At 40.0% G+C, this 15,503-nt stretch overlaps 1 protein-coding gene across 3 annotated transcripts; it reads left to right on the top strand.

The window, feature by feature from the left end:
• The first annotated feature begins 6,671 nt into the window (after positions 1-6,671).
• Positions 6,672-12,652, top strand: LOC307134852 (polymeric immunoglobulin receptor-like). 3 transcript variants are annotated; one of them, XM_079830882.1, is made up of 8 exons: positions 6,672-6,840; positions 6,977-7,294; positions 7,520-7,831; positions 7,919-8,242; positions 8,743-8,862; positions 11,771-11,863; positions 12,094-12,137; positions 12,240-12,652. In XM_079830882.1, the coding sequence occupies exons 1-8, from the start codon at positions 6,801-6,803 to the stop codon at positions 12,531-12,533; spliced, it is 1,545 nt and encodes a 514-aa protein (XP_079687008.1). In that variant the 5' UTR covers positions 6,672-6,800; the 3' UTR covers positions 12,534-12,652. The 3 variants fall into 3 exon arrangements, with proteins under 3 accessions (XP_079687008.1, XP_079687010.1, XP_079687009.1); XM_079830884.1 differs by lacking the exon at positions 8,743-8,862; XM_079830883.1 differs by lacking the exon at positions 8,743-8,862 and having other exon boundaries at positions 6,808-7,294.
• Positions 12,653-15,503: the final 2,851 nt, after the last annotated feature.

The raw sequence follows: 15,503 nt of genomic DNA, 5'->3' as shown, positions 1-15,503 counted from the left end.
GTTTAAAGTCTACAGGGATCCGGCGTTTTGGGTCTCAGAGTGGATAAATCTGAAAACTATATGTGCGTTTTCGTGAAAAACTGTCATCATGCCACGTCCCGCACGGGAAAGACTAGAAGGGATACAGCTATGGCCACTGGGCATGCTCACATCAATACTGCGTCGTCTAATCCCTGTATGTGCTTTAGTGTACGGGTAGCTTTAGGGTTTAGATTCTTTGCTTAACTATTTCCTTTCAAATAGTTTTGTTTAAAAGTAGACATTTTCAAGCTTTCTATACATTAGGGATGCCACAATTCTCAATATAATATAGAACCGTTCGGTACGGCATTCACGGTTCAATGCGCGCTTGTGAATTGCGTTTGTTTCTTTTCTTTTTTCCGGTTTTGTATTTATTTTTCTACAAATTCTATCATTTGCCTCCATTCCAACACACTGAACAATGCGACATACATTCACATCACACGTTAGTGGTAGAGTTATACTCACGGGACACTATAGTTATTCACAATCACCAAAGTTCATTATTTGCAAGTGTTTTACAGCCTTGCCGGTTTCATTCGCATGCGCGGTTTTAACATGCGCTTTTCCGAGCGTGTCAAACACGTGATTACTGGACTAAGTCGTCTTAATGCGCTAATACTGTCAAATACACACAAGGTTAACATAAACACAGTCGGTTGTGTCTGTATATTAGATGCGTGCAGGTCTTAAATTGACAGCAGCGCAGCCTATAGTGAACACAGTCCTTAAAGGGACAGTTCACCTCTAAAATTGTCATTATTTACTCACTCTAATATTGTTCCAAACCTGTATTAATTTCTCGATGACAGAATTTTTCATTTGAGTGAATTTTCCCTTTAATGTTAATACAACAACAAAAGACAAAGAGAAAATCACTCACTGCTCTTGACTGAAAAACTAATACAGTAGCTTTAAAGGTGAACTATGTAGGATTTTTGCAGTAAAACATCCAGAAACCACTAGGCCAGTGTTATATATTTTGTTCAGTTGAGTACTTAGAATATCCCAAATGTTTTCAACTTTTTGTAAATCGTGAGAAAATTGCTATTTTAACCAAGGGACCGGGACGTGTGAGCTATGTGTGTGAGGGAGTCGCCTGTCGATTGCGTCATATCTGCGTCACCCTCGGTCTCCGGTTTTATTCAGTGAAACGCTTTACTCTCACTGCAGTGTGAACAAGTGTCATAGCAGCCGCCGAGCGAACGTCATAACTTCCTTTTCAACACACTCAGATGTATCTAATACGATAAACAGAGCTGTGTTACCTCATATACTCATGACTGGAAAAGAGGAAGTGGCGCCGGCAACCGTGTCATAATAAAAGTCCCGCCAGCGACTATGCCATAATAACAGTCCCGCTCTTCAATCGCTCCTGCGGCCTTGCTCAGCTCCACAACACTCGCTCCTGCTCTGCTTCACTACAGTAATGTTAATAATCGCATCCATGAACATGATTTCTGCCCGAGTCCTATCCTGACTGTTTCCCGCCGGCTGTGAGGTGAAGACCACATGTCCCGAGATTCTGCACTCAAACGTCCCGCCATCAAACTACGCCTTTGTTTTGAACAGGCGACCTCTAGTGGACGGAAAAGTTACATAGTGTAGCTTTAATAAGAATCAATGTATATTTTATAGTGAAGTCTATGTAGTGTTTTATTTTTACATTTATTAGTCTATAGTCTATTTGCTTATTTATTAAATCCAGGCAATTGGCTGATGAAACATTGATTTAGATACAATTTATACTAAACGAAATTCATTTTAAAGAAAGACTTTCTACAAAACAAATCTTAATGAAGTGGTCAACATTATTTCTTTTCATAATCAATATAGCCGAGATGAAATTTAAAAATAACATTTAAACATAAATATAATACAAAATGCATGTTTAATGGCTACAGTACAGATACATCATGTCTGAAGGGTTTGAGCGAGTGTTGTTTGACGGGTGAGGGTTCATGAGTGGAGCGCTGGGATAGCAGATTATTGAGCGTCCGTCACACCGCTCCACTTCACTCATCACAGGCTCTCGTCAGAACGCACACATGAAAAAATGGTCGGGTTTAAATCAGGCTTGGGCTCATAATTAGTTAATGTTTTGGACTGGGCTCATACACAATGGGCTCGGGTAGGCTGGGTTTGTGTGTGTGTGTGGGTTTTTTTTTTTTTTTTTGAGCCCAATCTAAGCTGTAGGGTAGGTGTAGGCGTTAGTAAAACACTTGATTTATTGTCATTTTATTGTGAGATGTTGTCTCACTTCCTACCATTGCTGTACCCCTTCTAGCCACAACTCTTCTCTGTGTTTAGTGTTATCTGTGGTAGAATTACAGCGCCACACACTGGCCTGCCCTGTATACTGCATCGTTTTCAGTCAGTTTCAGATCTATTTTTTTAAATGAGGGAAAAGGATCGGATCAGGAAAGCTGTCTTCATGTGGACGAGGCCTAAGAAGCCGTTACAGTGTTTCCGCATTAAATTGACCGTCTACAATTTAAGGCTTTAATATCTTAAATTGAAGAGTCTTAAAGGGTTAATTCACTCAAAGATGAAAATAATGTCATGTATTCCTCATGCCGTTCCACACCTGTAAGACCTCCGTTCATCTTCAGAACACAAGTTAAGATATTTGTGTTTAAATCTGAAGGCTCTGCATTGCCAGCAATGACATTTACACTCCAGATCCATTAATGTACTAAAAACATATTTAAATCCGTTCATGTAATTACAGTGGTTCAATATTAATATTATAAAGCGACGAGAATATTTTTGGTGCGCCAACAAAACCCTAAATGACGTCTTATATAGTGATGGCTGATTTCAAAACACTGCTTCATGAAGCTTCGGATCGTGTGTCGAATCAAAATTCGGATCACGTGTCAAACTGCTGAAATCACTGGCGATCTGAACCGCTGAATCAATATGCTCCGAATATGCAAGTGTCTGAAGATGAATGGAGGTCTTGCGGGTGTGGAACGGCATATGGGTGAGTAATAAATTATATTCTTTTCATTTTTGGGTTTAACTCTAGGGGAGACGGAAAATTTGCCTATTTTCAAAAATAGTGGCATGTTCCTTTAAATTTGGATTAGAAAGTCTTACATTCAATATCATGGCATTAAATTAGCGCTCTATGATTTCTGCGATGTACAAAACGTGAACTGAATTGCAGAATCCATTCATAATAATGTCAATTACTGTATAATGCAGATCAGATTTTGTATGAATAAATCAACAGTAAGTCAGTCTCTTAAAGGGCCAGTTCACCCATTAATGAGAATCCTGCGGTCATTTCCTCGCTCAAACCCGTCAGACTTTCCTTCATCATATAAAGCCATCGAATCTCTTCAGAACATCTGGAATAATCCACTCCATCCGTATGGATCAGTTTCTCTTGATGAACTTTCTGAAGCGGCAGTGGATCTAGGACTGTTAGAAATCTTTCCAATTGAATTTCATAAGGTCCTAAATTAAATTGCACAATAGTACGATGTAAGTAAACACTGCAATTTAACGATGTCCTACTCTTATCATCTGTATGACTACAATGATGGAGTATTTTAGGTTTCCTTACCTTTTTTTCTCTCTCTCTCATAAACCCAAAAAATATATATGTGGTGCATTTTTAAGCATCCAGCAAAAGATTAATTGGTTAAAATTCATAGGCGTAAATCATGTGTTGCCCCCCCCCCCCCCTAAAAAATATAATTACACACGACATTGTGTATTGTAAATAATATAATCATATACTTTAGAATAATTGTGTTAGTAAAAATGCGTTTTAAAGGAACACGTCGACCTTTTGTGACTTTATCTTGTTCCCCGTATCCCCCAGAGTTAGATAAGTCCATACACACATTCTCATCTCCATGCCATAACTCTGTCTGATGCGCACATTTGTTAACGATATCGTATGTTGTTAAAACGACATATTTTTCTCGTTAAAATTACATATTTTCTCCAAATAAGGGCAAGTGTTGTATAGTGATGTGTGTATATATGTCTGTATCCATATTAGAGAATGTATTTAGCCACACTTGTTTGAAAAGCAGAAGCAAGCTCAGCCTTACTCGACGGCCACGGAAACAGGCCAGTGGGTTCAATCCATTCCCAGCTTTCTTATTTTGCTTCCGATGTACAGGCAATTAGTTTATGAAACCTTGATCAAAATTAAAATACAATTCACTTTTCATCATCAACATATAAAAATTAAAACAATATAATAGGCTAATATTTAAACATAGCCTATAGCCTAACTATGAATCTAAATAGGCTACGTTTTGCATGTAGCCTACTCCACTCAAGCTTCAAAAATGTATTTTGTTTATTAAACGCAAAGTTTTTAATTTCAAATTCAGTTCATATTTCCAACAAACGAAATACTGAGCCAAAATAACGAATTGGTAAAAAAAAAAACTGCAAAAATGAAAAATAGTAAATAATTTGTGAGTAGTGAGTAGGCCTATAGGCTATAAGAGGCGCAATATGTCTGGAGACATGGAGTGGGGTCAGACATGATTTCTATTAAGTGTTGTTTTGCAGAAATCATTTATTTAAAGTTAATTTCGTTTTCTATAAATTGTATTTTAATTTTGATCAAGGTTTCATAAACGAATTGCCTGTATATTTAATACATAAGAAGCAAAATAAGAACGCGGAGAATGGATTGACGTGCGTAACGAACCCACTGGCCTGTTTCCGCGGCCTTTGAGTAAGGCTGAAAGCGTCTTTCTTTTTAATACATTTCTAGAATATATGTATTACAGTATAACATACAATATATTACAGTAGGCCTACTGTAGGTCCATGGCACCGCTCATAAGGTAATGCAGGATTTATGTTTTTACAAGACATAAGGGCACAAATGTAGTAGATAAAGTGGCCGTTTCGTTGTCTGTTTGTAAAAAACGCCTTTTTTTTCAACATTGCGCCATTTTACGTCACGAGAGGGAGTCGTTTTGCGCTCTGCGGTGATTCAGTGCACAGTCGGTTGGTATTCAGTGGAAGCGGTCGCGAGTCAGTGTGTTCTCGGTAGTTTTTGTATTTATTTTATCATCATCGTGGTAAATGATTGTGTTTGTGGAGGTTGCACAAACTCCAGCCGGTCAGGACGTCGAGTCCACAGGTTTCCTAACAAGAGAAAGGATGGAGCTTCCGTGCCTGAGTGCGGTGAGGAGACGGGACTAATGCATCTGCCTCGGAAAATGGTGTGTAGCGTTCACTTTATCATCCCGGTGATATGATGGAGTTCCACATGCGATGCCGGAGCAAGAACCAAATGAGACTCGAGCACCTTCCGTCGCGCCGTTAGCCTTCTGTTCTCCCGCCGGCGGGAAACATGATGGTCAGGGATGCAGCTCGACGGAAACATGACCTGTGCGCCGTAAGTATAGTTTTTTTTTGCCATAGACTAAAAGGTTTTCTCTAACATTTGCTAAATACCGTCAATTTAATAATTTCAATAATGAGAAGCAACGGGTTGTTGTAAAACACAGCGTGTAAGGCATAACGTAACTCCCAGATTGTTTTGAACTTGTTTAATCAATAGAAATAATCCAAGCACATAACCCTTCATATGGAGGATTAAATACAATTGAATTTATGCATTAATGTGTAGCCTAAGATTTTGTAACTTGTATCACTGACACAACCAGGTTTTAAATTTAAAGGGGTGATGAATTGAGAAATCAACTTTCCCTTGAGCTTTTGATATATAAGAGGTCATGGCAAATATAAGAATATCCTGTAAATTTCAGAGCTGAAAACTTTCTTGTTAGTCAAAGAAAAGCTTTTATAGACACCAGAGCCTGAAAACGATCTTGTGCTTCACCTTTACGTCATCGCACGACGAAACTCCGCCTCTATAGAATAATAAGCAGGTGTAATTCAGTAGCTCCGCCCACCGACTCATGGAGCTGGTCGGATTGTTAGTCAGCAGCAATAAACATGCAGAGGATATCACGATATTGCTATTCCTGGTTGTGGAAGAACACAGTCGCTGCATAAGCTTTCTTCGGATCCTAATATTAGGAATATGTGGCTATTTATAATGATGTTCCAGCTCACGTAGAGATTTGCAGACATATTGAGATTGAAACACAATGTTGTTCATCTATATTGGACCCGACAGGAATGGTGCAGCACACTTATGTGAGTAAAACATGTTTTTTTATACGTGATAGTATTGCATTGTTACAGATAGTTTTATGTGTACAATTGTGTATTGATTATGTGTAGAGAGACTTTATGTGACGTTATGTGTGTGTCCGCAAGAGTGAGAGTGAGAGTGTGTGTGTGTGTGTGTGTGTGTGTGTGTGTGCGTGTGTGCGTGTTTGCGCGTGTGTGTGTGTGTGTGTGTGTGTGTGTGTGTGTGTGTGTGTGTGTGAGTAAGCAAGCATTTCCCTTAGATGATTCCTGGGACAGACGGTAGCTGAAGCTCATTAAATTTGCAAATATTATCCAATCCTAGCTGTGGGCGTTTACTTCCAAGTCTTCAGTTCAGCACGCCCATCAAAACTGAGTTATTCAACGTGTTGCTTCCAGGAAGAGATGAACCTGCTTCAGTGTCCGTGAAACTGTAAATGTCTCTCTCTCTCTCTCTCTCTGTCTCTGTCTCTCTCTCTCTCTCTCTAAGAGGAACTGGGCGTCTCCGTCACATTCAGCACTTCATGTTAAAGTAACAGGAAAGAAACACTCAAAACTCCTCTGAACACACATCGAGAGCTTCAGAAGAACTGAATCCACAGACAACAGAGAAGATCATTTAATAAGAGAGAAGAATGAAGATCATCTGGACTTTCACTCTGCTGATGATTCCTGGTAAGAATCTGAACTCAGAAGAACCAGAACAGAGATTAAATAATGAACACAAGTCTTTATCCATAACTAATGACCTTTGACATGAATCTCCCTTCAGTGTGTATTAGTGTTGTGTTAAGATGCTGGTTTGTTGTAGGTGTCGTGAACTCCATAGAAGTGACCGGATATTCAGGAGGCGGAGTCGAAATCTCATGCAAATATGATAAAAGATATAAAGGAAATGAAAAGTATTTTTGTAAAGGAAAGTGGCCATGCACAGATCAAATCATGACTAATGAGAAAAATGAATGGGTTAATTCTGGAAGATTCTCTCTGTATGACGACACAAGTTCAGCCGTCTTCACTGTGACCATCAGAGATCTGAGAGAAGAGGATTCTGGGATGTACTATTGTGCAGTTGATATACCTTCAGAAATAGATTCCTCCACTGAAGTGAATCTGAAGGTTATAACCGGTGAGTAACTGAGACTCCACAACATCACGATCCTCAACACTGACTGGAATTACTGCCGTTCACTCGTCTAACTCATAACTCACGCCATCAATAACCTTTTTATCTCCTGATGGAAGATTTACACTCATCATCTGAACTTGAGTTCATAAATGTTGTAGCAAAGTGAAGATAAATGTGTTTATATTGAGAACAAAATGACAAATGATCTGTGTTTGTGTCGAACAGATCAACCAATCAGGACCGTGAGAGGATATTCAGGAGGAAACATCATCATAAACTTCAAATATGAGAAGAAACACAAGAACCATGAGAAATACATCTGTAGATCTAGAGAATGTTTTCCTGTAATAAACACTAACAGAGCCTCAGAATGGACACATGACAGACGATTCTCCGTTCATGAGGGCAGATCTGCAGGGCTCTTACGTGTGTTTATCAGAGAGCTGAAGGAGAACGACTCTGGAGAATATAAGATTACAGTCAAAGCTTCTGAAGACTACAGTTTCTTCTCTGAGTTTAGCCTGAACATTGAGAAGGGTGAGCCGCTTTCAGTCATTATGAGGTGAATCCATGAATATATCTGGTCATTCTAACATTACTGCGCTTTATTTGGATCTGAAACAGATGATTGTGTGAAGAGCATCAGTCTATCAGCGGCTGCAGGAGGATCTGTGAACATCAGCTGCAAATACCCACAATCCCACAGCAGTGATGTGAAGTTTCTCTGCTGGAGATCTGGAGCTGATCTCTGTGCTGAAGAGACGTCTGTGAATGAGAGCAGAAGATGGAGGCGTAAGGGAAAGATCCGGCTGTATGATGACAGAGAAGAGCGGCTCCTGACGGGAAGCATCAGTCATGTGACTGAACAACATTCAGAATACTGGTGTGGAGTTCAGTCTGATGGAGGACACAAGAGCTTCATCACACGAGTCCTGATCAACCTCACAGGTGCGGAGGCTTTTCTCACTGATATTAATCATAAGGTAGTATAACATCTCTTCAGCAGATCACTGTGTGTTATTTATCAGGATGCTTGAAGCTGATTCTATAAGCAGGTTTAACCACAGGGTTATTTTTAATTTAGATGTTCTGTCTGTTTAACAGCAAAACCACAAACCACAGTTCGTCATTCTACGATCTGGATGCAGTTTTTAGTTCTGTGTGTGTTAATCTCGTATCACTGCAGTGTTTAGTGTGCTCATCTGGACACAGGATAGTTAACTGCAGTTTAAGGGAGCTCGTCAGTGACACTGCTGTACTGTATTATTCAGTGTGAAATCACAGGCGTTATTCACAGAAACTCACTTCTGTGTATCAGCAACTTGAATTCTGGGTAATGAATGTGTGAAACCCATCAGTAACATGTCTCACCATTAGGGAATGATGTCAAGTTCTAAAAAGTATAATTTAGAAATGTATTTTTTCATTTTTATATACAAAATTCTCAGAGACATCATCATCATCATCATCATCATCATCATCATCATCATCATCATCATCATCATCATCTTCATCATCATCATCATCAGCTTCTTCTACATCACAGGCGTCTCTGAACACACCCGCAGGTGATCTTGAGCTGAAATGCAAACATGTGATCAGTGGGTCGAGCTTGTGAGGGGGCATATATTAGATTTAATACATCTTAAATAGTTCATATGTATAAAAATAAATAGCAATAATAACCCATTGCATACTGAGTTGAGTCTGCATTTTGGTGGTTCGTTATTGAATGCCAAAACTTCCGAAATAATAAATAAATAAATAAATACATACATAAATATTAAAAAGTAAAACACATACGATTCCACTGAGGGGAGTGTATGTGAACCCAAGTACAGTTTAATATTTAAACAAAACGTGAACAAATACAAAATAAAGACTAGATTGATCTTAAATAGAAACATGAAATAAACATAAACCTGGACTAAGCATGGACTCACCCACAGAGCTACAGGGAACAATACACGACAAACTGACAAGGTAATCATGAGGACTGAAGCTGCGCTCAGCCGAGTAGAACTGAATCAGCACTTCCTGTGGGAGGTTGAGCTTCCTCAGCTGACGAAGGAAGTACAGTCTCTGCTGGGCCTTTTTCACAATGGAGTCAATGTGATTGTCCCACTTCAGGTCCTGAGAGATGGTAGTGCCCAGGAACCTGAATGACTCCACTGCTTCCACAGTGCTGTTCATGATGGGCTGTTCCTTCTGAAGTCCACTATCATCTCCACTGTTTTGAGTGTGTTGAGCTCAAGGTTGTTATAACTGCACCAGACAGCAGCTGTTCAACCTCCAGTCTGTAAGCAGACTCGTCCCCGTTTTGGATGAGGCCGATGACAGTGGTGTCGTCTGCAGATCTCAGGAGCTTCACTGAGGGGTCTTTAGAAGTGCAGTCATTGGTCTACAGGGAGAAGAGCAGTGGGGAGAGAACACACCCCTGGGGGACGCCAGTGCTGGTAGTGAGAGTCCTGGATGTGAGTTTCCCCTGTCTCACGAGCTGCTGTCGGTCTGTCAGGAAGCTGGAGATCCACTGACAGATTGAGCTGGGTCAGATTAGCTGAGAGAAGATCTGGCATGACAAATAAGATCCTTGCATAAGTCCCAGGTCTGTCGAGATGTCCCATGTTGACTGCATCATCCACAGACCTGTTTGCTCTGTAGGCAAACTGAAGAGGATCCAGCAAGGGTCCAGTGATGTCCTTCAGGTGGGCCAGAACCAGTCTTTCAAACGACTTCATGACCACAGACGTGAGAGCGACAGGTCTGTAGTCATTAAGTCCAGTGATTTTGTTTTTTTGGGGACGGGAAGGATAGTGGAGCATTTGAAGCAGCAGGGAACTTCACACTGCTCCAATGATCTGTTGAAGATCTGCGTGAAGACTGGGGCCAGTTGGTCAGCGTCAAACAAGCAGATGAGATGCCGCCTGGGCCTGAAGCTTTCCTAGTCTTCTGTTTTTTGAAGACTCGGCTCACATCCTCCACACAGACCTTAAGCTCCGGTTGGATGGCGGGGGAGAGGGGGTGCAGGAGGTGATGAGGGACGTGTGAAGTGCAGATCAGAGCGGGTGTGTGGTGTGAGACTGGGCTTTTCAAACCTGCAGTAGAATGCATTCAGATGCTCAGCCAGTTGTTGATTCTCTACAGATCGGGGGGATGTGACTTGTAGTTGGTGATGTTCCTCAGGCCTGTCCAGACTGAGGCCGGGTCGTTGGCAGTAAAATGGTTTCTCAGCTTTTCAGAGTAGCTTCTTTTAGCATCTCTGATCTCCTTTGTCAGTCTGTTTCTGGCCTGGTTATACAAGACTTTATCCCCAGTTCTGTAAGCATCCTCTTTGGCATGGCGGAGCTGTTTGAGTTTCCCAGTAAACCATGGTTTATCATTAGAGAATGATAAGAATGTCCTACATAATCCTCTGCTGTGCGATTTCCTTGACAGAGACGCAAGAGGCGAACTGCTGGGGTCATTTTATCAGTCGTGTATTCTGTAACGATTCCTTTGAGGCGTGTTTATATTAACCCAAGTGCAGTTTATTATTTAAACAATATGTGAACAAATACACAATAAAGACTAGACTTGATCTTGAATAGAAACATGAACATAAACCTGGACTAAGCATGGACTCACCCACAGAGCTACAGGGAACAATACACGACAAACTGACAAGGCAAACATGAGGACTATTTATACAGAGACCAGGGGAACACATGACTATGACAACCAATGAACAACCAGAAATCATAACCACATGACAAGACAATGAACCAATCAGACCAGGACACACCCACAAAGGGAATCACATGGCAAACAGGAAGCATGACAGTGAGAATACAAAATAAAAGACATGAAAACATAAACAAAACCAACCGTGACATAAATGTACAAAGAAATCAAATAAAATAAGTGTGTTTGTACTTTTATTTCCTTATTTATGTATAATTGAATTTTCACACATTTGTTTATACATGTATTTATGTCTACATTGGTTTATTTCCACATTTATTCATTTATACACTTATTTATTTTCACGTCTTTGTCTGTATGGTGTATAAATAATATGCAAAATTAAATAAATGTATAAATAAATAAAGAAAGAAATGTGGAAAAATACAATTATACATAAATAAGGAAATAAATGAATACACACTTTTTACATTTCTTTGTCTATTTTATGTATGTATGTATGTATCTATTTATTTATTATTTTGTCCGTTTTTTTTACACACTTGCTGTTATATATAGTTCAAAAAGTCTATTTAGGACAAACTAGCTGTACATTCGGTCATATACAAACACTTTTAGGTATGGGAATGGTATATTTTGAGTTTTGATATTTGCGATATGGTCATTGGGCTAACCCTGAAGATCCAGTATCATGTCTGGTCAGTCCTCCTCCACACGTCCAGCTCCGCCCATGATCTGATCTGATGTTTATCTCACAGTGATCAGACTCTCTGATTATTTCTCCTGTGTTTTCAGGCTCTTCTCTGATCGTCTCTCTGGTTCTGCTTCTGGTTCTGATCATCGCTGGACTCTCGTTACTGTTTCTCTGTAAGAAGCGTCAGTCTCCAGGTAAAACTCATTCTGAACTCCTTCAGATGCACAAACTCTCCATTTATACTGAGTTTAAAACAGAGAGATCTCTTGATCTGTTCTCCCACTTTCTGACGCCACCTATAGGCTGCAACGAGACATGAGCAAAATACAGACACTTGATGATGTGTGAGAACATTACACAAGACATCAGTGTTGAATTGAGATGTACAGTAATGTCATTCATTTAGGATGCTTGTTTTTGACAGGCGCTGATTCGTCATCTCACACTGGACCAGGCAAACATGAAGTGGTGAGTCCAGTTACTGAATCAAATATTGATTTTTATTCATAATGATATTAATGTCTAATGATGATCTTCAGAGCTGTAAATAATTCCTCTGTCTCTCCTCAGGTTTCTTACACTGGTTGTGATTACGAGGAGATTAAAGCCCAATTACCCACAAATCCCTCTGATTCCTCTGACGTCCTATACGCCAGTGCCCAATTACCCACAAACCCCTCTGACTGCGTTTACGCTACGGTTCAGAAAGCCGCTGGAGACTCTCAGTGCTGCATCTCTTCTGCTGAGGATCTGAATTACGCAGTGGTGAATTTCCACAAGCAATCGGACTGTCCTGCCAGTGTCAGTGTCAGGAATAATCAGGATTACAGTGAATACGCCTCTGTAAATCATCTCTCTGCTTGAGAATATCAATGAGTTTGTGTTCGTCTTCTTCAGTGATGCTCCTTTGCCTTTTATTTTATAATACAATGTTATCGTGGCAACGTTTCTTCATGAAGATGTGGATTTTGTGAAACTTGATTTCTTAATGTCTGGTAATTGTGTAGGAAGATACACTATATTGCCAAAGGTGTTGTGACGCCTGCCTTCAGATGCACATGAGCTTTAATGCCATCCCATTCTTAATCCGTAGGGTTTAATATGGAGTCGCCCACCCTTTGCAGCTCTAACAGCTTCAGCTCTTTTGGGAAGGCTTTCCACAAGGTTTAGGAGTGTGTTTATGGGAATTTTTGACCATTCTTCTAGAAGCTTCTTCTAGTCCAGTTCCTCCACACCAAACTGGCTCATCCATGTCTTTATGGAGCGACGCTTTGTGCACTGGTCAGTCATGCTGGGACAGGAAGGGGCCGTCCCCAAACTGTTCCCACAAAGTTGGGAGCATGAAATTGTCCAAAATGTCTTGGTGAAGCATTAAGAGTTCATTTCACTGGAACTAAGGGGCCAAGCCCAACCCCTGAAAAACAACCCCATAATCCCCCCTCCACCAAAGTTTGGAGGTCTGGAGCTACTGAAGTTGGCAACTTCTGCGCACTGTAACCCTCAGCATGCGCTGACCCCGCTCTATGATTTTACGTGGTCTATCACTTCGTGGCTGAGTTGCTGTTGTTCCCAATCTCTTCCACTTTGTTATAACACCACTAACAGTTGAGCGTGGAATATTTAGTATAATATATGGACTTATTGCACAGGTGTCCACCGATCACGGCCCCACGCTTGAGTTCTCTGAGCTCCTGAGAGTAGCCCATTCTCTCACTAATGTGTGTAGAAGCGAACACACACACACACACACACACACACACACACACACACACACACACACACACACACACACACACACACACACACACACACACACACACACACACACACACACACACACACACACTCCTGAGAGCGGCCCATTCTCTCACTGATGTGTGTAGAAGTGTCTGCAGGCCTAGTGCTTGATTTATACACCTGTGGCCATGAAGGGATTTAACACTTGAACTCTTGGAGGGGCGGCACAATACTTTTGTGAATTTGGTGTGTGTGTTATTTTTTTAAATGTATTGAGCATCTTTTTAATGAGGCAACAGTATATGATTGATACGACAGAAGACTTTAATAATCTTTCAGTGCTCAAAACCATGCAAATTTAATATAATACTAAGTAAAGTATTATACATTTACATACATGTTTTAAAAAAATGCAAATATAAAAATCTTTGCAGGATGCTGGTGACCGCTAAAACGCGGCATTACAGTCTGTTTACAAGTTACAACACCATTTTGGCAGGCAGGACCAGCCGGCGCCAGCATGAGTTTCAAGGCAACAGAGTTCACTTCGCACTTTAATTCAAAAGCCATAGACTTTTACATAGCGAAACTTAATATATATTAAACATAACAGATCCTTTTAATGTTCCCGGGGTGCTTTTCACATGTATGGATAAAGGAACGGATGGCTTTCCAGTCAGCACAAGTTACAACTAGCCTAATGTTGACGTAAATGGCCACTAAATTACAACTTATGCACTCCTAAATATTTTTGCGTTGCACCATTTAAACTTAGTTGAAGCCTAAATTTATGTATAAACTAAATATTTATTTAAATATCTTGAGCAACATTAACTTATAGATTAGCAGGCAGACTGAACTGCATCAATACGCTCTTGTGTTACATTACAGACTTCGGGTGCGTCTCAATCAGCTCCTGGTTCAGTAGTCAGGGCACTGATCAGGGAGTCAGCCCATTGACTTATGTCCTGATCAGTGCCCTGACTACTGAACCAGGAGCTGACTGAGACGCACCCTTCAATTCTTTACACATATATGATAATGCTGACGTATAGGCCTACATGAGCTTACATTTTAAGAGAGAAAACATGTAAATAGATTAATGTTATATGTTAGCGGTTAACACGAACACTCGCCGCTGTGTGCATCTGTCCCATCGGTCCGTGTGGTGCATGTCAAATAAAATCAGTCATAATCAATAAATGTAATTTCTTATTTTTGTTTCAGTATTTATTTATTGATTCTTATTTTAGTTTCAAATAGCCTTTCTTGAGGTTATTTATATATAAAAGCACTTATGTTATTCACGATAAAGTATCGTATATAATGGGAACATATTTTTATCATTAGGTAACTTAGTCCTTCAGACTGACAGAAAGTCTGGACTCTATCTGTATCTTTTTCTTTTTCTGAGAACAGTTATAAGGCTCAACGGGGCTAAAGGCGCATTGACTTTATTCTCTTTTAAACCACTAGATGGCACAAACATCAGCTCAGCACTTTTCTAACAACCACTTTTGATGATAAACGTGGAAATTTGGCTGATCCTTGACACGATCGCCGACAGTTGATCCTGCAGTAATTTGATCTACTATTTAATGTTTGAAGCAAAACTCTTCCCATGAGTTGTCGTCGAGTCTTGTCTCTGCTTCCAAAGAAAGGAGACCTGGGACTTCTCAAAAACTGGAGATCAGTGTCTTTGCTTTGTTCTGATCATAAAATCTTTTCCAGATGTTTATCAAATAGACTTGAACACTGTTTAGACTTATTGGTTCATATATTGTATACCTGAAGATCTATTGGACAATCTTTTATTATTACGAGATAAACAGGAGTTCTGTCTCTAGATCAAGAAAAAGCCTTTGATCGAGTTGTTCATGAATATCTTTTTAATGTGTTAAAGTATTTGTGTGTTTTGACAGATTTATATCTTACATTCAGTACGATAGACAATATTCATTGTAATATTTCTGTTATGGTCAGAGCAGGTGGAGGATTAAATGAACCGATACCTGTGTCGAGAGGCATTAGACAAGGGCGTCCACTTTCCAGCAATTATAGTTTGGTTATTGAACCTTTGATGTGCAGACTGAGGAG

The sequence above is a fragment of the Gobio gobio genome (genome assembly GCF_949357685.1).
Source record: "Gobio gobio genome assembly, chromosome: 12".
NCBI lineage: Eukaryota > Metazoa > Chordata > Actinopteri > Cypriniformes > Gobionidae > Gobio > Gobio gobio.
Note: the sequence above shows the minus strand (reverse complement) of the source record. Positions and strands in the feature narration are given on the sequence as shown.